The 23,100-nt window shown below is 49.0% G+C and overlaps 1 protein-coding gene and 1 long non-coding RNA gene across 2 annotated transcripts in view; one reads left to right on the top strand and one right to left on the bottom strand.

Annotated features, from left to right (window-relative positions):
- The window catches only part of LOC126545795 (uncharacterized), a 60,606-nt gene extending 55,773 nt beyond the window's left edge, over positions 1–4,833 (top strand). The window contains exons 13-17 of the mRNA XM_050193794.3: positions 507–887; positions 1,759–1,996; positions 2,144–2,739; positions 3,183–3,551; positions 3,694–4,833. Of these exons, the coding sequence (XP_050049751.1) occupies positions 507–887; positions 1,759–1,996; positions 2,144–2,739; positions 3,183–3,551; positions 3,694–3,850 (1,741 nt within the window). The 3' untranslated portion in view covers positions 3,851–4,833. The remainder of the gene's footprint in view (positions 1–506; positions 888–1,758; positions 1,997–2,143; positions 2,740–3,182; positions 3,552–3,693) is intronic.
- LOC140216112 (uncharacterized) overlaps positions 3,446–23,100 on the bottom strand; it is a 78,086-nt gene continuing 58,431 nt past the window's right edge. The window contains exon 3 of the long non-coding RNA XR_011892777.1: positions 3,446–3,533. This is a non-coding gene — a long non-coding RNA (uncharacterized lncRNA). The remainder of the gene's footprint in view (positions 3,534–23,100) is intronic.

A 23,100-nucleotide genomic window follows, 5' to 3' on the forward strand; every position in this document is an offset into this window, starting at 1 on the left:
TTTTCATTCGTCTTTTTTTTAAATAGCTGCATTACACTGTCAGTAGCAATACCTGGATCGTAGCTGTTCGTCTGCACCGTCTGTCCACATGATGCTGACTGTCTATGCTTCTAACACTGCACTTCTTCGCCGGAGCAAAATCGACATATGACGGGGCAAGACCCGGGTAATTGGTGATCGCTCAGAAAGGCCTTCGTCCTGCAGTGGACATGAAAATAGGCTGATCATGTTCTTGGTGATGTTGATCAGAAAGGGGCCCAAGCCAGGAGATAAATGCACTCTTTATCCTGTGAGTATAATAGGACGTAGAGCCTTCTTCTGAGTGAAACTCTCATCGAGCTTTGTTGTTATTGTTACTTACCGTTGTTGCTTCCCTCGCTTTATATTTCCTTTGGACCGCGGTATGTAAAGAAGCACTAGGAGAATCTCTCAGAACCTGCATGTGGCGCGCAGTCATGAGCGGCGAGTGGGGCAAGCTATGAGTTACCAATTGGGCATGGTTGCAGGGAACTGATCCGGCTGATCAACGCAACCGACTTCCACGGCGTGACAGGCCACGTCCGCTTCTATCGTTCGAGTCGGCTGACAGACGTCATCATCAGGCAGTGGGTGAACGGCAGCCAGCACCACGTGGGCACGTACAGCCCTGGCGTCGGTGACGAGGGTGACCGGCTGGCTCTGGGGCCCTCGGAATCGCTGAGCGCCATCCACTGGCCCGCCGGCCGAAATCAGGGTGACGGCGGCGAAGACCCTGTGCTATGCCCACTTGAAGGGCTGCGCCGTCTGCTCAATACCAGCTGCGACTTGGCCATTGTCGTCGCCAACGTAATCGGGCTGAGTCTGTTCGCGCTGCTCATGATCGGTGGTTGCGTCGTCTTCAAGAGAAGGTATGCGCTCCTCTTCGCCACGCTTAAATTGCGTCCCATTCGCCTTCGTGAAGAACCGCTAGTCGGGAGAGTTGTATCCAGTTCACTGTTATGAGAAGAGCTCGAACCATATACGCCACAAACGAAAACATAAGAATGACGACGCAAGCATTACCCCTACTTGTCATCCTTGCTAATCGTCTCGGAAATACTCCAGATACAGTAGTACCACGGTTGTTATACGGGCTTGTTGACACGCCCTGAGTGTGTTAGCCAGTGGTTAAAAGGATGTTCCACACTCGCCTAAATGGCCGTGAAGGGGCGCTGGCTAACACTCCCAAGGGTAATCTTTTACACAAACACAAACACCCGAGAAAGTAGACGAAGGGATGGCCTCTGCGGTAGCTTAATTGGTCAAGCACCGCATGCGGAGAATGTGGGTTCGGCTTCCACGTGCGGCAAGTTGTCTGTCCGTCTACTTTTATTTTTCCTTTCCCTTATCATTTTTAAATCTCGGTTAAACGACACAACTATTTTGCCCTATGCTTTCTCTGGTTTCATTGTTTTCTTGAAGTAATTTTGCATTGACATAGCGCGGTGGCATTGATGCTCAAATTATTTTTAGCCTAATAAGCATGTCACTGCACGTTGAACTGTTTGGAATGATGCTGGGTAAAAATAACGAAACCAACTTCCCCGTATTGCGTAACTACTTTGACAACTTCTGAAACATGTCTCGGTGCTGATATCGCGGAGCCTTCTCGTGACGCATTTCATTATTTTTCGCTACGTTATAACTGCGCCCAGAAATGTGCCGTGACAAATGCGATTGCGCAAGAAAGCTTTTATCGCTCCCCGACGTACCAATTCTTCGACTGCTCGATTGTTTCAGGTACGAAGAAAAAGTGAAGCAGACAGAGGCGCGCATGCGAGAGCTAGGACTACTGACGTCGAACCACCTGCCGTCCCTGGATGGTTGGGAAATGCCACGGGACCACATTGTGATCAACCGCAAGTTGGGTGAAGGCGCATTCGGCACTGTGTACGGTGGGGAGGCGCTAGTGACAGACCAATGCTGGCAAGCCGTGGCTGTCAAGACGCTTAAGGTCGGTGCCATCATCGAAGAGAAGGTATGACACTTCCTTTTCAGCAAGTTCATCTTCTGCATGTTCCCATTGCACGCGCTTCTTCTGCATGTACCGCTCACTTCACTCTAGTGCTTCGTCCGCTGTGGCGATAACTTCGTGCAAAACTGCAAAGCCGCGCGCTACTCGCAGCTGGACTTCCTGAGCGAGGCGGAGATGATGAAGCGTTTCGACCACAAGAACATCGTGCGGCTGCTGGGCGTGTGCACGACGGGCGAGCCCGTGTACACGGTAATGGAGTTTATGCTGTATGGCGACCTCAAGACGTACCTGCTTGCCCGCCGACACTTGGTTAAGGAGAACGAGCGCCACAAGTCCGAGGAAGTGTCGGACCGCTGCCTGACGGCCATGGCGCTGGACGTGGCGCGTGGGTTGAGCTACCTTGCCGACCTGAAGTACGTACACCGCGACTTGGCCTGCCGCAACTGCCTCGTCAACGCCGGCCGCACTGTCAAGATTGGCGACTTCGGCATGTGTCGACCTATGTACGACTCGGATTACTACCGCTTCAACAAGCGCGGGATGCTTCCCGTGCGGTGGATGGCACCCGAGAGCCTCAACGACGGCATCTTCACCACCATGTCTGACGTCTGGAGCTACGGCGTGCTGCTTTACGAGATCATCACGTTCGCCAGTTTCCCGTACCAGGGACTCTCTAACAACCAGGTCCTCGAGTACGTCAAGGGATACAAAACCCTACCCGTGCCCAACGGCTGCAAGCCTGAGCTGTAAGCTAAGTGCATCGCCCCGAGCGCTTTTCCCTGCAGCACGCTTCGATAATTGCGTTGTTCAAAATTTCGAGGCCGGTGAGGAAGTTAAGGAAAGCTTAGTTTACTGATTTAAATTTGCTTCGAACAAAGGTTCGTGCACTGGGTACCTGTTACGATTTCACTAATATACATGAAATGCTGTCGTCCACGACTGATCTGCTAAACTGCACCGATGGCTGGCGCTGCATGAACAACCATGCTGAGACAGACAGCATGTCTTATAATGGTATCTGCTCCGCCAGGCTTGTTAGTCGCGCAGCTTTATTGCTAAACGATACATACTTATTTGAGACAAAGCATGCTGCTAATTTTTGGTATACTTCTGCCGTCCGGAGTCTGGACGAATTGTGGGTGTTGCGTGCGCCGCTCAGTGCGCGCACTGTTGTGCGGCCCGCACGCAGGGAGGCGCTTCTGCTGCGCTGCTGGGCGCGCAGCCCGTCGCAGAGGCCCACGGCGTGCGAGATCGTCGAGATCCTGGCTAACGACACCAAGCTCATCTCCCCTTGCCTGGACCTGCCTCCGGCCAGCGTCCAGGTGGAGGGCACCGACTCGCTCGAGCTGACTGCCATCGGCGACCGCGGCCGCCTGCACTCCATCTCGTCGCTGGCCCGGCGCGTGGAGTCCGTGGAACGCTCTGCTGCCGTGGTGGTGGGCCAGCAGCCGCAACAGCCGGGTTCCCCAGTTCCACCGCCGCGCAACCAGTACGTCACTCTCCGCCAGCTCAGTCGCACCAGCAGGCTGGAAGCCGTCGGCTGCAACATGACGCCGCTGTGAGCCTCGTCTTCTAAAGACGGGAGCCGTCTCTCTTAGATTTTTTTTGTTACTTGTGCTGCGCGTCAGTGTTATGCGCGTGTAGTGAATCCTGTGAATGCCTGAACCCCCAGGGCCGCGTTCTTTCTTTTTTCCTTACAGCCCGGCGTATCTAATCCATCCTGAACTGCGCCCTAGCGTTGGCAACCACCAGCAAACGCATGAGCCGCCCAAGACGATATCTCCTCTGCTGGGAAGTTTGCGGAAAACGCCGAGGTTCTTGTACTCGTCGCGCCTGGCAACCACGACGCTGACCTAGCGCCTTCCCGTTCCGGCGGCACAGCAGTCGGGGGTGCGCGTCCACGCCGCCTGTTTCGAGCTCTGCCGCACTACTGCGCCTATGGACGCATGCCAGTGGCAGGAACCCGTCGCGTGGCCGCATCGGTTGGCGACGGTGCGCTCTAGTCCTACATCGCGATGTGCGAGAACATGATCACCCATTACGTGTGCGTGCGCGGTTTTCCAAGTGTGCGGACTGAACCAAGCAACAGAACCGGGCGTACACGCATGCACCTATTGTACAGCAGTCGCAGTCACCGTCCATTTTTCGTTTTGAACCCTGCAGTGTCTGTGGTCCGGTTTTAGCTGAGCGCACCACAAATAGTTCCGACTCAGCTGTCGGCGTGCCTTCGACTTCTGTGGTGCTCGGGCTCGGTCACCCGGATGCTGCGTTAATTTATTACTTTTGTGCATATTTTGTTCGCTCCTGCTCAGATACGGAAGTACACATCCCTCTACGGTGTAATACCTGGAAATAAGTTTTTTTTTTGTATCTTCTTTTTGTTCCATAACTTTATAAAAGATCTAATTATTTCTTTTGTACATAATATACTTTCATGCAGTGTGTGCTGTCGTTGAGCGTGAGATTTTTGAAAGAACTGTTATTCCGCATTGCCCCACTTGTGAAATAAATGACGCACATACTACTGAGAATGTGGACTTATAGATGGAATGCGCTTTTATCAAGTGTAAGCTTGTCGAGTTCCTTTTCAAGTAGTCAAGGCACATTACGCACACTTTCTTACGGGATGCCGCCAAGATACCTTCAATAAACGTTCGAGCCGTTTGTAGGTATTAATATGGTCACAGCCCTCATTTGTTCATTCCCTTCCTTCATTGCGTGTGCTATTGTTTGTAAACCAGGAGCTCGCAAAATTTTCGGCTGCAAACAGTTCCCGTGCGAGTAAAATATCTCATATGGAAATTTCGGTAATCCTCAAATAAAGCAAGATACGAAGCTGGCATTGTTTTTTTTTTTTTTCATGTTGTACTGTGCCGAATCAGTGCCGCTTTTTGTAAGAGGTGAGGTAGGTATCTCTAAGTGATAGATACGTACCTCACATGCCGTCGTCGGCTTTCTCACGCTGAGGGCATTGTTGAAGTAAGAAATAGAGGTCAGATGGGAAACGAAAGGCAGCAGGCTTATTTTACGTATTTACGAGAGTTGACTGGAGGAGCACACCGAAGGCTGTCGAGCTTTTATTGAAGCAGTGTCCTTCCCTCGGTCTCTAGACAAGGGAACCAGGTGATGTGGTATTGACATAGGGCTGCGCCTCGTATATGGCGCTCTTTCGCTGACCCAGCATTCGAGGATGAACATCAGTGTAGCATCACGCACGGCCGTCCCAGTGTGCCAAGCGTGGAGGGAAACGCAGGAGAGACCTCACCTCTTGCCGCTTCTGGACCCCAGTGAAATGGGCGCCAGACCACAGGTCGCTCTCCCCGAGACATCTGTTATGTCCGGCACGTAAACAAAAAAAAAAATTCAATAATGGCGCGACCTGTGCCAGTAGCCGTAGTCGTCAGAAGCAGAGTTGCGAAGTGCCAACTCCATAGTTGAAATGATTTTAAACATCTGTTTCTAAACACCCAGAATTTTAAACACCATTTTTAAACACCCCGAATGGAATCCGAGTAAAATTATGGCACCAGTCGTACAGATGGAATGGAAATGTAATGGGGGCCAAAGAGTCTCCAATGGATCGAGTTGGAATGGCAGGGCACCAGTCCTGGTGCGCTAAATGACCATTTTATGCGAGACTACAAAACCGGTAAGTTTGCCATTTTGACTGAACTGCACTTGGCCAATATATTGTATTTCTCCAACCGATCCTTTCAGTATTCCCAAAAGTTAGCTTCTGTTGCCGTAATTACAAACACGGTATTCTGCGTGTACATTCTTCTCAAGACCCGGAAACCTTCTGCGTTACGAGGGTGAAGGGCATTTAAAGAGAGCAACTACTAGTGAAGAAGTTAAGTTTAGTAAGAGCACGCATTACTTACGACACGAGAATGAAGGCCGAGAATGACTGCGCAAATGGTTTCGCTGTGCGTGAGTCCACGGTAATTTGGAACGCGCGCCATGTTTTTTGCATACTGTCCAGTATTCAGAATAACTCACAGTAACAGGAGGTCAGAGAGAGAGAAATTATTTTAATGGTACGAAATCCTACCGGGATGCTCCCTGTCGGGAGGCTTCGGTCGCGGGTGGAGCTCTCAGTCCAGGACCCTGGAGCGCTCTCATCACCGGATCAAGCTGATTCCCGGAGTCGACGTTAGACACCAAAGATTCCCACTTTTGTGCGGTCGGGTGTGTGTTACAAGGTATTGATTTTGTTCTTTCGCATGCTTATGTGGCACGGTACAACCGCTGTAATCGGGACAAGTGTATGGATATTGCGTGAGATGCATCGAGTGACATAACGTACGATGTGGCAATGTGTTTGTTGGTAATTGCCTCCTCCACGACACTGCTTCGTCGCGCGTTAGTGATGCTTGGGGCGGGAGAAATTTCTGTCTTACAAGTCTGAAGTGTTGCAGGATGGCGTAAAACTGTTTGGAGGTGGGTTCTAGTCATTCTCCTTCACGATCGTCTCGCTGAGAGGCTCGGTGGACGTATGTTCGAGCCGAGGCATGGGGCCTTCTAATTCCTAACAAGAGATTCATGACCGGGAGTCCAGATGATCGTGGCTTTCTTTAGGCCGGGTAGCCATTCGTAGGATATAAAGCGCTACCAGTGAGATATTATTTTTAGCGTAATTTCTGCAGCCGCTTGTGAGTCGGTAAGCTCAACGACCTGTCTCTGCCACGGTTTGTGCCAAGAGCCAGCGCGAAGCCAGCTTCTTTAGCACCAGTAATGTCTGAAATCCTGAAAAAAATGGTGTCAGTGTACGTTAAACAAAAGATATCCCTCTGAAAAGCACATAGATGCGTTTCGCTTTCATGTTAACTTCAAAGTGATAGAATAATTTACTTAGACGTATGACATGCACAGTGGTGTGAGATTATTTTATAGTTTGCTTTACTCGTACGAAAATAGTTTCATTGATACTGTCCGCAAATGCACGCGAAATTTCCGCGCGACTGGCCGCTCGAGGCACTGTTCGTGTATTCGAGGGCGTCTTTCACGCTCAAAAAAACTTTTATGTAGCACGTATTGAACAAAGCTGTGTCGGGAGTATTTCATGGCGCTCTACAATTTTCTCATTTACAGCTTTCATCTAATTATAATTGAGAAGTTGCTTAATTAAAACTAATTATCTGATTAGGTGGAATGAAAAATAGTTTGAGTATCTCCAAGCGACCGCAAACAACATTATCTTTGTTCTGTCCAGCTACGTGGCATTTGCATATTTTTAACTCTGGCTAAATTTAGCTGGGACACTCTGTATAAGAAAGCGCACTTATAGTGTGGCGATTTGGCCTTCGTGCGCTTTATTTGTTTGAAATCCTGTTTGACCACTAATGAGAGGGGAAAGAGTGTGGCGACGGCGCCTGTGCACGTGGCCTGTGCTTCTTTGGTTATGACGTCACGCGCGTCGGAGGTGCCGGCGCGGCTGCAGCAGCGGTTGCGGCAGATGCATGGAAGCAGGTGCGGTGACCGCGGCGACGCTTGTGTCGTCGTAGTGTGGTGCCGTATGAAAAAAAGATGTATGACTTCGTAATGTATGCAGCATAGACAGCTTCGCTGGTAAGCCGTCCCCATATGAATGTTGCGACCCCACGAATTTTTTTCAAGAAGCCTAAATAGTTTCTGAGCATTTGCTCTGTTTGTTCACTTTTTTCCATGCATGGACTAGGAAAAGGCTTCCGAAAAGGGTACCGGATGACAGGCTGTTATCCTAAATTGACATGTTTGGGAGATATTTTGACCGCAAGAACTGAATATATTTAAATCGCGACACATGTACGTCACTTCTAACCCGCACAGCTAAGATGTATTTGTTGACGCTATTCGACAAGCAATGAAATAAAATAAAATTTATTTATTTATTTATTTATTTATTTATTTATTTATTTATTACAGCATACTGCAGTCTAGAGACCGAGCAGGGATGGCATAATACAAAGAAAACTGACAAATAAGTTCAAACACTATACAAAAATAGAAGTAGTGAACACATGGTTCTATATACAGTTCAAAGTCATGCAACACAGCAAAGCACTAGTCACATACATTCATATGCAATGTCATATTGACAGCCATCATAGTTTGAATCCTGTGGTCATGAAGAAAAAGATTCATAATTTTCAAATTCATGGTTATCCATTTCCAAAAAGACTTCAGATGGTAAAGCGTTCTATTCATTGATAGTCCGGGGAAAAAAGGAATGCATGAAAAGATTAGTGCCCACGAAGTATGGTTCAAGGGTGTGAACATGCGTATGTCTAGTTTGTCTAGAATATCGGCGCTTTAAGTAGGTTTCAGGACTAATTATGAGTTTACGGTAATAAAGTGAGTGGAGAAACTTTCTAGTCTACAGAAACTTTCTGGTCTCTAGTAATCGCTCTGCAGTACTGTAAGACAGGAACGTTGAACATCATCGACGGCTGCAGAACTCGCAGCTATCCGTGCTGCTCTAGAGTTTGTCACAAATCGTCACAGTCATGGTCCCTCTTATGTGTCTCGAAGGCAGCTCTCCAGGGTCTGATGTCCCCTTTCAACCACGGACCAAATATGCAACTAGTGGCAGACATCCGACTACTCCACCATCACGCAATCAACAAGGGGCACAACATCATCTACCAGTGGATACCGGGTCACTGCGGAATTTCGGGCAATCACAGTGCGGATGATGCCGTCCGATCGGCCCACGATGGTGCCCACGTTATACCAATACCACTGTCACGAACAGACGCAGCCACAAGTTTTCGGTCCCTCGCCCGCGAGCTTACGCAGAAGCTGTGGAACACCAATGAGTTCAGGAACGCACGTCTCCACAGATTGGATTCATGTCTGCAACTCCGTCTACCACCAGGGTTACCACGAGCGGAAGCAACACTTCTGTGCCGCCTGTGGCTCGGCATGGCATTCACGAACTCCTATTCATTCCGCATTGGAATGGCCGACAGCCCTACTTGCGACACCTGCGGCTGCGAGGAGACGATTGAGCACCTCCTTTGTGACTGTCCCAGCTACAAAGTGCCAAGAACAGTGCTCGTGACCGCGCCCGAAAAACTGGACAATCGCCCCTTTACAGAGGAAAAAGCTCTAGGACACTGGTCCAGACGGGCTTCGGCACTCAAGGCCTTGAGGGCTTTGCTGAAGTTTTTAAGGACATGCGAATTGTGCGGTCGCCTTTGAGTGTTGTATCGCGTACTATCGCGTTACTGCGTGAATTTTCCGATTTCTCTTTTTTTTCTCCTCTTCTTCTTCTTTCTCCTTTTATTCCCTTTACCCCTTTCCCCAGCACAGAGTAGCCAGCCGGTACTTACACTGGCTAACCTCCCTGTCTTTCCTCCTCTTTGTCTCTCCTCTCTCTGTAGTGGCCGTGAGCGTTGTTGATGAATCATTCCTCTGGCATAGTTTATGTTTTTCTATGTGTAGTCCGATTAAATGTGTAATTGTCTTGAGTGCTTATTTTGTATATGTGTTTGTGAAATAAGGCCTGTTATGTATATGGTTACTGTATTGACCAGTCATGTGCTCTACCAGCCGAGACTCGTGATCGTTTTCACAGCACATAGGCAGACAGGTTTTTAGAAGAACCAAAATTGACTGAAGGCTTCATTCTAAACAGTAGATATTAGTAAGAGAGAGAAAAAAAAAGAGAGGTGAAAGGCAGATAGGTTAACCAGCTTCAGTGTCCGGTTGGAAACTGCACAGGGTGATGGGGTAAGGGCCCGAAAGATGAGAAATCTAGAGAAGATTTTTTTTAAAAAAAGCAGAGCTGTTTGTACACACTCTAGTTTACTGATCAGTTTAAACGACGACAATCGCGCAGAAGGAGCGTTATCGTCTCTTTGCACCCATAAACTTCACATTATGGACTTGTGGCCAGTCGATGAGGTAGAAGTAGGCATCGGTAAAAACTACTACAAACCATAGACAGCAAATGAGAGTTACCTCTCCTCGTGGCAAGCCGTGCGGAAGGGAGAGCTTCAGATGAGGATCCAGGGAACAAAGGCGCTGGTTTTTAATGACTACCGAATTCCATTGGGCTAAGGTAAGCTCGCGAGCAAGCGTGCGGAGCTTTCCCGCCGCGTCTGTTCTTGGCATCGGAATAGCGACGCAATCATTACTTTCATGTGAAGATGTGCTTGGTCGTTTCCAGGGATACTCCGATGACTTAAAACCATTGAAGGACGATGTGATCTCCTTTCTCAACTTCGCGAGGGTAAATTTCTCTTGTGTCCGGGACAAGTCGCTCGTGGGGTCCACGGCGTAATACAGAGAGCAAACTCTGGAGGGGGCTGCCTTGGAATCGTAGAAGGTGGACCATTTCTTGGGCGTTTCATGATTGACCAAATAAAGTGCTGCACGCAGAACTGCAAGTCTGACCGCCGTCGTTGATGTCAAGTGCGATGTCTTCAATTTTATCTCTGCACATCTTGCTTGGACAATGTAGATTTTGAGTGCATGACCGACCCATCGATGTAAGGAGGAGGAGAAAAAAGGGGAGGGAAAGACGGAGGTTAGCCAGTGTAAGTACCGGCTGGCTACCCTGTGATGGGGAGAGGAGTAAAGGGAATAAAACGTGATAGAAGGAATAGAAAAATAAAGTGATAAAAAATTCACACTATAACGCGATGCAACGCGCTACAACTTTCAAAGTTGGTCGCACCATTCATAACTCCTTAAGAACCTGAGCAGAGCATTTAAGGCACTGAGTGTTGAAACCCGTCTGTACCAGTGTCCTAGAGCTTGTTCCTCCGTTAAGGGGCTATCGTCCAGTTTTTCAAGCACGGTCGTGAGCACTTTTCTTGCCACACTGTAACGGGGACAGTCGCAGATGAGGTGCTTGTTCGTCTCCTCGCAGCCACAGTTGTCGCAAGCAGGGCTGTCTGGCCATTCCAATGCGGAAGGAGTAATCGTTCGTGAAAGCCACGCCGAGCCACAGGCGGCAGAAAAATGCTGCTTCCGCTCTTGGTATCCCTGGTGGAACACGGAGTTGCAGACGTGAATCCAATCTGTGGACACGTGCGTTGGTAAATTCGCTCTTGTTGCCCAGAGTCTTTGTAAGCTGGCCTGCGATGGAGCGAAGCCTCGTGGCTGCATCTGTTCTCGACAGTCATATTGGTATACTATGGACACCGTCGTGGACCGGTAGGCCAACGTCATTCTCACTGTCATTTCCAGGAATTACGCAGTGACCCGGTATCCATTTACTGGCAGATGATGATGTGCCCCTTGTTGATTGCGTGAGTGGTCGGATGTCTGTGAGTAACTGCACGTTATGTCCGTGACTGAACGGGGACAGCACACGCTGGAGAGGTTCCTTCGAGTGAGAAAAGATGGGCCATGACTGCGATGATTCGTTACCAATAAACTCCAGAACATGCAGCACGGAAAGCTGCACCGATGTAAACATGTAAGCGGTCACTGTAGACTCCATGAAGTAGCAATAATGCTGCCTGCTTCAATGCTGCTGGCGGCATGTGTACCTTCTTTTTGACGCCTGGAATGGTAAGGTGTACTCGAAGTGAATGCAGAGACCACAGTGGCAGCGAAGGCCATCCTGCTGGGACGTAATTCGATGGTAGTGATGCTCCGTGAGTAGTTAGGAGACGGCTAAAACTCGTATGAGGCCTAGTTGTTGACAGGCAAGCAAGATGGTGAGAGGGTGTTCTTGCGACATGTATGCTGTGCATTCTTAGAGCGTTGACTGCAATGTACTTTGCTATTGGGTGATCACGCACTATGGCGATTGTGGCTGCTGTGGATGTTCACTTGTGGAGGCCGAGGCAAGTCCGTATTGAACTCGGGCTGGTATACTCTTGAGTGTGCGAAGATTCATTTTTTTTTTCTGGTGTTGCCCAGCACGGGCAGGCTGTATCTTAAGAAACCCATAAGTAATGCATGGTATATGTAGCTCAGAAGCGAAAAATGGGCGAGTTGGTATGGAAGCATGGCTAAGTAGAAGTGCGAACTACTAGGACAAAAGCAAAGGCACGCGAAGAGACAGGAAACAGCGCTGTGAACTAGAAAGTAAATTTTCACCAGTGAAAAAAATGGGCCAGTTTACCAACTCGCTCATTTTCTCGCTTCTGGTCAATTTAATTTCTAGTTCACCACGCTGTGTCTTGCCTCTTCGCTTATCTAGGTCAATTACTCACAGGGAACCCTGATCACGAGAGTACAGCCTACCGGTCATGTCCAACACCTGCAGAACTAACCTGAACACAATCCAAAGCATCCAAGCTCAAGCACTCAAGATATGTCTCGGTCTACCGCGGAGTGCGTCAACGACTGAAGTTATTGCAGTCGCTCAAGATTTCGCTATTAGAACGCACATTAGCATTGAAACAATGCGTGTGCACATAAGACACTTCGCCCGGACCCCTACCCACCACCTAGCAAGTCTCCCAGTAGATAGGCCCCACACGACATTCAGTGCGACTGTCTTCGCGCACCGTGCCTCTTTCAGGTCAGGTTACACACCTGCGGCAAGGCCTTCTATTCCTCCATGGTGCATGCGCCGTACTCAAGTGAACCTTACAGTCCCAGGACTTCAGAAAAAGTCGGACTTGCCATCATCAGCGCTCAAGCAACTAACTTTACTTCTCTTGTACGAGAAATACAGCGACTGCACACACGTCTACACTGATGGATCAACTACATCAACCAGTTCCGGCGGCGCTGTAGTTATACCAGCAATGGGAATAACCAAGCGGTTCAGGACTTCCCATGTCACTACGTCTACAGCTGCAGAGCTCGCGGCTCTCCGCGACGCGCTTCAATTGATAAATACTGAAAGTCCTAGAAAATGGGCAGTCTTCTGCGATTCAAGGCCGGCCTTGCAATGTGTGCATTCATTTCTCCGACATGGAACTCACGATCAGCTCACGTGCGAAATCGCGGAACTTGTCCATCACTTAAGAGAAAAAGGCCATGATATCTCTTTTCAGTGGATACCAGGTCATTGCGGTATCATTGGTAATGATGACGCCGATAAGGCAGCTCGGACGTCAAACCAAGAAGACCGCTGCGTCCCCATTCCGCTCTCAAGGACCGACGCCGCGAGACAACTTGGCATTCTGGCAAGCACTATCTCCTTAGCAGAGTGGAATACCGTACATACAAGGCGCACAAGACTGCACCGACTCAACCCGTCACTTCAACTCAGACCTCCAGCCGGTGTGCACCGGCGTGAAGCGTCTCTTCTGTGTCGGTTATGGCTTGGAGTGGCCTTCACAAATGCCTACTCAGCACTAATTGGAATGGCTGATAGTCCTGCATGTGATGTTTGCGCATGCGAGGAGACCATTGGCCACATATTGTGCCACTGTCCTCAATTTCAAGCACAAAGACAGTATTTGTCCGACACATTGAGGAAACTAGACGATCGTCCTCTGAGTGAACAGACAATATTAGAGCACCGTCCCGACCGATCATCGGCTCAGAAGGCAGTGAAGGCACTTTTGTGTTTTCTCAGAACTTCTGGTTTGCTCGAGCGACTTTAACTGAAGTGCTATCCGTACACGTACCTACACCTTCTCTCTCCCTTCTTTCTCTTCCCCTTCTCCCTTCCCCCAGTGTAGGGTAGCCAACCAGACTATTGACTGGTTAACATCCCTGCCTTCCTGTATTCTTATCTCTCTCTCTCTCTCTGATCACGAGAAGGAAATTTACAGAAGAATAAAAATTGGTTGGAGTGCATACGGCACGCCTTACCAAATCCTGGCTGGGAGCTTACCCCTGTCGTTGAAGAGGAAAGTGTACAATCATTGCATTCTACCGGTGCAGCATATGGGGCAGAAACTTGGAGGTTAACAAAGAAGCTCCAGAACAAGACCGCGCTAAGAGCGATGAAACGAAAATTGTTAGGCGTAACGTTAAGATACAGGAAGAGAGCGGTATGGATCACGGTACGTAGATAACTGGTGGACCATTATTGCTACAGAATGGTTGCCAAGGGAAGGGAAACGCAGTCGAAGACGGCACAAAACTAGGCTGGCTGATGAAATCAGGAAATTTGCAGGCGCAAGTTGAAATCAGCTAGCGCAAGGAGAGGCCTTCGTCCTGCTGTGGACTTAAAGATATATGCTGATGGCGAGGATATATATATATATATATATATATATATATATATATATATATATATATATATATATATATATATATATATATATATATATATATATATATATATATAGTAGGCAAAGAGGGATTCTTCAGGCTACCTTTCAAACGTAAAGAACTTGAGTGGTGCTACAAGGTAAACAGAACAAGTATTTAATTTCGACAGTTTCGATCGGTGGACCGATCTTCATCAGGGTTTACAAAAAAATGGCAGTTCGGCCCTGGTAGTGAAGACACCAGACCGGGTGCCCAGTCGTTCTTACATACATCAAACCGAGAGGAACAGTTGTGACAGTGATTGATTTTCGGCGCCTTGGAAGATTTACAGCGGCCTTTGGCAGCTATGCAGGGCAAGAGGAAGGCGGAGTCACATGTATGTAGAGCAAGGAGGTCAGTGAGGAAAAAAGGGAAAAAGAAAGAAAAAGGAAAGAAAAAAAAGAAAAAAGCACACAGGAGCAGGGAGACGTGAGTCGGAGAGTGAGGGGGGCGGGAAGTAGCGGCAGCTAGGTTCCCGTGCACCCGAGGCAAGGAGGGAGAAAACGGTCGCTCCGCAGCACCAGTGCGTGGGCTGCCGTTGTAGCGGGAGAGAGGGCAAGTTGAATCGGGTGGCGGGGGGCACAATAGAGAAGGGGTCCAGAAGGAAGACAGAAGAGCGGCAACTTGTGGAAAGAAACACAGTGTCACAGTACACATATACAAGGCACGGCCCGTTCCGGCAACTCTGTGGTCCAGCTACGGTGCGAAAAAGAATATATAGTTCCAAAAAAGTATATATGCATGGGATTCGCAAAGCAAGTGCGCCCATGGGCTTAGATTTAGGGAGCCGAGTTAAATAGCCTCCTTGTGGTCCAATTTTTGAACGTTTAACAGACAACTGCCATCAAGTCAGCACGTGCGTATTTCAAGAAGGGCAATAGGTCACTCAGAATGACCACTTCAGTGGCAGGGTCCAGGAAACTGAATTTATTGGTTTTACGCTCGCGCCCTTGAGGCGCATGCGGAGGGGTGAGCAAGCAGTAAATAGACAGCGTCTCAATTTTTAAGTACAGAACATGTATTCGCGAATACATGTTCTGTACTTAAAAATTGAGGCGCTGTCTATGAGACGCGTCTGAGACGCACTTCGGTGCCGTGTGGTCATGTAGTAGCACACGGAGCGGGGGGGTGTGGTGGCGCCCTGGACGTGCCTTATGTGTTGCACAAGGAGCGACCAAAAAGCGGCTCGGTGGGGTTCAGGCGGAGTGGTCCAGCTCTCCCAACAGTTAGGAATAGATGGGCTCAGGGAAGGGGTGGGGAGATAGTAAGGCGAGGACTGCACGGGGGCAGGTCCAGTACGTGTGGCGAACGTCGGGATAGCCGCCGCACACTGGGCATGCCGGGTGGCTGCGGCGTTGTTCAATAATGTGTTGCATGGCGTCATTCGCCAATGTTAGAGTTTGAGCCTGACGAATTAGGGAGCCGTCGTGGCGGGTGAAGGAGGAATCGGGGGCCGGACGGGTACATGCAGACGAGCGCAGTTCGTGGAGCCTAGCGCGGCTTTGCTTGTGGTATTCAGCGCGGTGCATTCTGGCGCAATAGGTGTCAGGCCATGGAATAGCAGCGCTCGGTTTTTAGACTCGCAAGCGAGGGAGTGAGCACGCTCATTTCCCTGTATCCCCTGATGGCCCGGCACCCACTCCAAGAGGACGTGAAGTTAGGGATGCTGTTGCATGTGTAGCGCGAGGGATGCCCCAATATGACAGGGAAGTAGGTTGTTTGCGAAAGAACGAAGGGCTTCCTGGCTGTCTGAGCGAACGGTTATGGTTGGCGTGGAGTGAGGGGGAATAGTAACGGCTTCCGATATGGCAAGGATTTCGGCGTCGGTTGGAGACGGTACTCCGCTATGCCAACGAGTGATGTCACCCTGAGGGCCGATGACTGCCGTCTTGGATGCGGTCGGCGAGAAGGCGGCATCAGCATAGTAGGTGTCATGCGCTGGGTCAGTTAGATGGGTCGCCCGCGCCTGTCGCCTGCCTGCGTTGCGTTCGGAGTGCATATTCCGGGGTATCGGTCGGACTTCGGATTCGAGGGGTAGATATCCATGGTGGAGGATCGATGGAAAGAGGTGGAAGTGGTGAAGTGTCGTGTCCCGACATTCGCAGGATGGCGCGTCCCTGGGACGAGGTGCTCAAACGGAGATGCTGAGACTCCCGGTGGGCTTGGACCTTCACATCCAAGGTGTTGTCCAGGGTTGCGCGTTCAACATCGATGCTACGGGCGTACCTGGGAACACCCATTTCAATGCGGTGACATCTTAGCAAAGAAGTCTCGAGTCGTTTGGTCTGGGTGCGTGTAAGTGCAACGTATGGCAGGTCATAGAGGATTCGGGAGTAGATTGCTGCCTCAGCAATTTTACGGAGTTCGTGTTCACGCAGGCCTGTGTGGCGCTTGCTTACGCTTGTCATCATGTGTATGACTTGACTTGCCTGATGGAGAATGCGCCGTAGCCACTCCGCACTACGTCCATTCTCTTGCCACAGAAATCCGAGGATGCGGACGGATTTTTTGCGCGGGATAGGTTCGCCGGTCATAGTCAAGGTGAGGTGGGCGCGTTCAGCAGCTGCTTTGCACGTAGAGGAATTCAGTACGACGACGTACTCTGATTTTTCCGGGGAGCATGTGAGGCCTAGCTGGTGTATGTAGGTGTCGACGATGTCTAAGCCGGTTCGAAGTGTGGCTTCCTGTTCGCCTGGGTTTCTGGTGGCACACCAAAGTGTGATGTCGTCAGCGTATATTGTATGGCGTAAACCTGTAACGAGGTTGTGCTTTGCGGGGAGGTCCTTCATCGCCAAATTGAAGAGAGTCGGTGACAGAATGGAACGTTGTGGCGTTCCTCGGTTTATAGGGAAGCACGTGGATGGCTGGGTGTCCGGACCCAAGAAGCGCACTTGCCTAGCACTGAGGAAGCCGCAGACGTAGCGAACCATGCGTTCTCCTGGTTTGGTGGCTGCTAGGTTGTCAATGATGGCTTGGTGCAGGACATTATCGAAGGCACGTTTGATATCCACGCCTACAATTGTCCGGAGTTGTGCCGAGCTAGGGTGATCATAGACATCTGTGGTAATCTGCAGGGCCACGTCTTGGGCGCATACGTGCCTGCGGAAGCTGATGAGTGTGTCCGGGAGATGGCCCTGGCTCTCAAGGTGCCATTCTAGTTTCGTCAGGGCCATCTTTTCCATCAATTTTCCCACGCACGATGTGAGGGATATCGGTCGAAGGTTTTTAAGCGTGTTGGAAGGTCTTCCAGGTTTGGGGAGGAAAATAATTAAAACTTCCTTCCATGACTGTGGAATGTTCCTCGTCTCCCATGCATGGTTAATGAGTTGTAGAAGGTGCTTCTGGTGGTTTTCGGGCAAGTTGCGGAGCATGGTATATGTTATCTGATCCGGACCCGGAGTTGTATTGCGTCGGAGCTGCATGAGTGCTGACCGCAGCTCCTGGAGTGTAAATGCGGAGTCAATCCTTTCTGTCTTGGTTGGTGATTGCGGAAAGGGTGCAAGTGGTGGTGGGTTGAACTCCGGATAAAATGCCGCTCGCAGTTCTTGGATAATTTCTCCTGTTGAGCGCCCGGTCTGCATTTGATATCGTTGGAGGGCGTAGCGAGGTTTGGCTTGGCCCATGAAAGTGCGAAAGATTTGCCGTACTTTAGGTGTGTGAAGCTGGCCATTGAGGTCTTCACATGTTTGCCACCACCTTTGAGATGCCAGTTGGTCAGCGTATTTTTGGCTCTCCTGAGTTATGGTGTGTATACGTTGCTGGATCGTCCTATTATTCTTTGCACGGTGCCACCAGCCTACCAGCCTGCGGCGTCGTTCTCAGAGGGCTAAGAGGTGAGTGTCGACCTGGGGTTGATCTTCTGTGGCGGCAATGCGGGAAGCATGTTGGGACACAACCTGCAGTACATTGTTTGTCCATTCTGTGGGGTTAGTGTTCTCATCAATCTCTTCCAGTTGAGTCGTTTACGCGCCTTGTTCCAGTCAACGAGACAGATGGTTTTGTGGCGGGGTGTCCTACTTGACCTTTGTTTACGCAAGGGAAGCCGGATCTCAATAATAGAGTGATCGCTCCCCCGAGTGTCTTGGGTATTCTCCCATTGAATGTTGTAGCGGCTGATTGACCAAGTGAGATCAGGGTTTGTGTCCTCACGTGAGTTCCCCAATCTGGTGGGAGAGGTAATGTCGTTTAAGAGAGAGACTTTGTAGTTTGACATGAAGGTGTCTAACTTGCGGCCGAGCGCTGATGCTTTATCATATCCCCAAGAAGGGTGTCGACAGTTGAAGTCTCCGAGGATTAGGACAGTATGGTGAGGTGTTAAGCGTTGCTGGGAGGGGTCGTAGCCTGATAACGGCCAGATATTTTGGTTTGGCGTCCAATAACAGTTTAAAATATCTAGACTGTGACCATGAACGTCTGTCCTCGTGCTCACGTGCTCAGTAGTCGGTGTATTCATACGCGTAGTGTCGAGTTGGATTGTGGGCAAGGAGCTCTTGACGTAAGTCACCGTCATTGTAGGATTAAGTGGGTCTGACGTGCCCCGTTGTTTGTATGTAATACTAGGAGCAACAAGATGTTCATAGCCAGTGAGTGGAAAGGCACCGTGGGTCTCCTGCAACACAAGAATATCCGGTTCTGTTTTCATGAATAGCATATGTTGCAGGAGATTTTGTTTCTTACGTCTGAAACTACGACACTTCCATTGCCATATCGTGAGAGATGCGGATGGTGGGGTTGGGATCGGAGGTGTTTGCCTAGAGTTAGTGGCCATGTTGTGATTCAGAAGGGTTATGGGGGATGGGGCGCTTGTGTGGGTGCATAGTGTCCTCTATATGTTGGAGGCGGGTGGAAATTTCCGCAAATTGGTTTGACAAGGGGGTTAGAGCGGTTAGAATGGCGCGTTGTATCTGTTCAGTAATTATAGTTGCGATAGTAAATTCGATCGCTTGTTGCACAATGCGACGAATACGTGCATCTAACTCCTCTGACAGAAGGTCTGAGCTCAATGGGGAGGGCTGCGGAGTGGGGGCAGTTTCTGGGAGAGCTGTACCACTCACCTTTAAAGGCGTAGACTGCGTCTGTCGCTGGTTAGGTAGCGCAGGCCAGTTAGGGTCGTCAGCAGCAGGCTTAGGTTTAGGAAGTTGCTGCCACGAAGGACGGCGCGGATCGTGTTGATCACATTGTGATTTAGCTGTCTGAAGCTGTCTGAAGTCCACCTTCTGCTTGTGGGCAGGCTTCGGTTTCTGTTTGGGCCGATTTTGACTGGGCTTGCGGTTGTAACTTTGACTCCGGTTGCGACTGCGGCTACGGCTACGGCTGCAGTCAGTGTCGAGTGCCGAATACCGGTTGCTGGTTGGCACGCCGGAGTCTTCTCGAGTAGGCGGTCGTGAGAGGTGGTGGGCTGCTTGGTGATTTGGATTGATGCGTGTCGGTGGTTTGCGTCGGCGAAGTGCCTCCTCTGCAATGCGGCGGTGTGGGCGGTTTGCGTCCGTAGCCGGGTGGTCACCCCCGCAGTTGCAGCAGCGCATATCGCACTCGTGAGGAGTTGTTGACGTGTCAGTTCCAGGGGGGAAATGTTGCCCGCAAGATCTACAGCACGAATATGTCGAGGCGTTGGGGCAGACATCAGATCTGTGTTTCAGGCTGTCATAATGCCAGCACTGAAGGCATTTCGGCTTGGGTGGGTACAGCCGGTAGACCGCTGAAAACCGGATGGCGCTCTTTGGTATTTCAGGGACCCCTACCGTGATGATGAGAGACGCCGTCGTCTTGCCAAGTCGCCGAAAAGACAGGATTTTTCGGCCCGGAATAAGGAGTTCTTCCCGTACGGCATCTTCAGAAAAGGAGAGTGGTACACCGTGCAGGACAGCGCGGGCGTTCTGTGGGTCGTTGGCGCAGTACGCACTCACAGGGTGCGATTTTCCGCAGACATCCACGGACTGTAAGGCGAGTAGTTTGGTGGTGGCCGATGCACGGTACGTGTCGATGGCGATGAGCTTTTTTTTTTTATTGAAGTGAATATTAGGAGAGGTTGGCGCCTTTATGGTGGCACCGGCTACTCCTTGTCACTTGGCAAAGGAAACAAATTTCCGTAAAAAGGGAGAATAGCGACACGAAATATGGCACTCAGTAGAACACTGGATGAATAAAAAATATGCAGTCCAACAGTACACCAGTCGCAAAGTTCTGTGCATTAGTTCAGTCCACGTACGCATATATAAAGTCAGATATTTTGTACAGCCAAAACACACAACACATGTAATGCACAACAAGTACAGAATTATACATATTGCGTAAAAATTGCGATCACCACATAAACCAATTATGAACCACGGACAACGCTTGTGTTACTCATTTAGCGTATTCGGATCATCTGATACCTAATATTTTCCCAAAATGCTGGTGTTCTCTAAAAACTTTTTCAGAGCAAGGAGCGCTCTTTTTTGAAGGCCCGCAGTTGGCCATGGGCCAAGTATCTTTTTTAAAGTGAATGGTCTTCTGTCTAACATCAACAAATTTGCTTGCAGTACCCTTCTTTGTGGATCGTATTTCGTGCACTCGAGAAGAATATGATTCACATCTTCGTCTGGATGGCCACAAGAACACTGCGGACTAGAGACACGTTTTATCCTGTACAAGAAGTGTTTTGTAAATGCAGTACCAAGACGCAGGCGGTGTACCAATGTCTCAAATTTTCTGTTGTCTCTTAGATTTTCCGGCATTGATAAGTTTATACATGGGTCTATAAAGTATAACTCCGAGTTTTTAGTTTGCTGATCAAACCAGGTAGTTTTGCTGAGGCGACAAGAAATCTGTCTCAGGAGCAAACGGACTTCACTAGGCAATAGAGGAAGATCGGTTGTCTCCGTGCTATTGTGCGCTCGATTCGCAGCTGCGTCCGCTGAAGTATTACCAGGAATATTGCAGTGCCCAGGTATCCACTGGAATGCAATTACGTGGTTCATTGCGCTTGCTTTTGTAAGTTCTTTGAATGTTTCATACAATAGCGAAGTGTTCAAAGAATTTTTCTTATTGTTCTGTAGTAATGTGAGAGCGGCTTGCGAATCGCTAAATATAACCCATTTTTGCGAATGTTTTTCTGATGTTATGAAACGCAAAGCACACAGGATTGCAAACAGTTCTGCCACGGTGGAATATGTCTCTCGGGATAATTTAAATGTTTGCTCTAGCGCTAAATGTGGAATGACGAATGCTGAAGTCGAGGAATTTTTATGACACGAACCATCTGTATAAACGTGGATGTACTGGGGATATAAGGAGTAAATTTGGAAGAGTGCCAGTTGCTGCGCGGCTACTATGAACATGTCTCTCTTAGATATAATCCCTTCAACCGATAATTCTATTTGAGGACATGTTAACATCCAGGGAGGGTAACAAACATCCACTTTGAATAATTCGAATCTTGGTAATAATACTTTATGTTCTCGAACAACATCGTGAATTTTGCTTCTGTTTCTTTCGGTAAGCGCAAGGTTTAATGGATGCTTCTCGTGTTGGGTTAAAATGCGATAGATGTATCGGCATGTTTCAACCGTTCGTATGACTGGAAATGGTGGGTGACGAGCTTCAGCAATTACTAAAGAACTCGAGGTAGCCTGCGGAACCCCAAGACACACTCGCAGCCCTCTTGCCAGTAAACGTTGAAGACCTTCCTCAGAAGTTTGCGATAAACCATGGATAATAGGTGCCGAGTAAGCAATTTTTTGTTTTATGAGTGCGTTATGAACCTGTAATAGTGAAGAGACTGATCCCCCCCACGTTGTGCCAGCGAGTCGCCGAAGTACGTTTATTACTGCATAGGTCTGCTTTTCAGTTGCGCGGATGTGTGAAGCCCATGTTAGCTGGCGGTCAAGAATAACTCCAAGAAATTTATGCTCTTTCACAAACATCAAAGTTTGCCCATTAAGCGTAAGTTGGAAATTATTCAGCTGTCGTCTAGTAAAAGGAAGTACGGCTGTCTTTGCGTATGAAAGACTCATGCCTCTTTCTTTTAAAAAGGTGTCGATATTACCAAGACCCTCTTGCAGCGTTGTTTGAATATCTTGTACATGAGATCCAGAGGCCCATATGCAGATGTCATCTGCGTACAGCGAATACTGTAGACCAGACGGGAGTTTTAGTGGCAAGGCTGCCATGACACAGTTGAATAAAAACGGACTGAGAACACTGCCCTGCGGAACGCCCTGCGTGATGCTGTGATAATTACTCTCTCCTTCGATTGTTTCCATAAATATTTTTCTGTCTTTTAAGAAATTTGATACCCATCGCAGTACTCGACCGTGTAGGCCAAGCTCTAACATACCAGCAAGGATGTATACGTGACTTACAGTGTCGAATGCTCTTTGAATATCTAAAAATACTGTTACTGTCACATTTCCGCAACTACGTTCATGTTCGACGCATGTGGCAATGTCTAATACTGAATCCATTGTATACCGATTTTGTCGAAAACCGGTCATGTAATTGGAAAAAACATTTGTGTGTTCACACCACCAGCAGTCGACGGTCTATCATCTTCTCCATTAGTTTGGCAAAACAGCTTGTGAGACTGACGGGTCGGTAGGAGTCAAGACAAAGGGGAGTCTTTCCTGGTTTTAGAACTCGAATTACCCGGGCTAATTTCCATGAATCTGGAAGAGTCTCTCTTATCCAGATATCATTAAATATCTCCAGAAGAGCCATTCTTCCTATTGGACCTAGGTTCTTTAACATCATATACGTGACACCATCTGGGCCTGCGGTTGTCTTTGTACGGCATGACGAAAGAGCACATTTCAATTCATTTAGACTAAACTCACAGTCAAGTTGAGGATGTGACATAAAGCACGCACGAACTTTCTGTTCTGCTAGTGTTTTCGAACTTTTAAACTGTAGGCAAGTAAACGGAATTCCTGGTCTGGATACAAATTGACAGAATTCGTCAGCAACAGATG

Source organism: Dermacentor andersoni, chromosome 1 (genome assembly GCF_023375885.2).
Source record: "Dermacentor andersoni chromosome 1, qqDerAnde1_hic_scaffold, whole genome shotgun sequence".
Lineage (NCBI taxonomy): Eukaryota > Metazoa > Arthropoda > Arachnida > Ixodida > Ixodidae > Dermacentor > Dermacentor andersoni.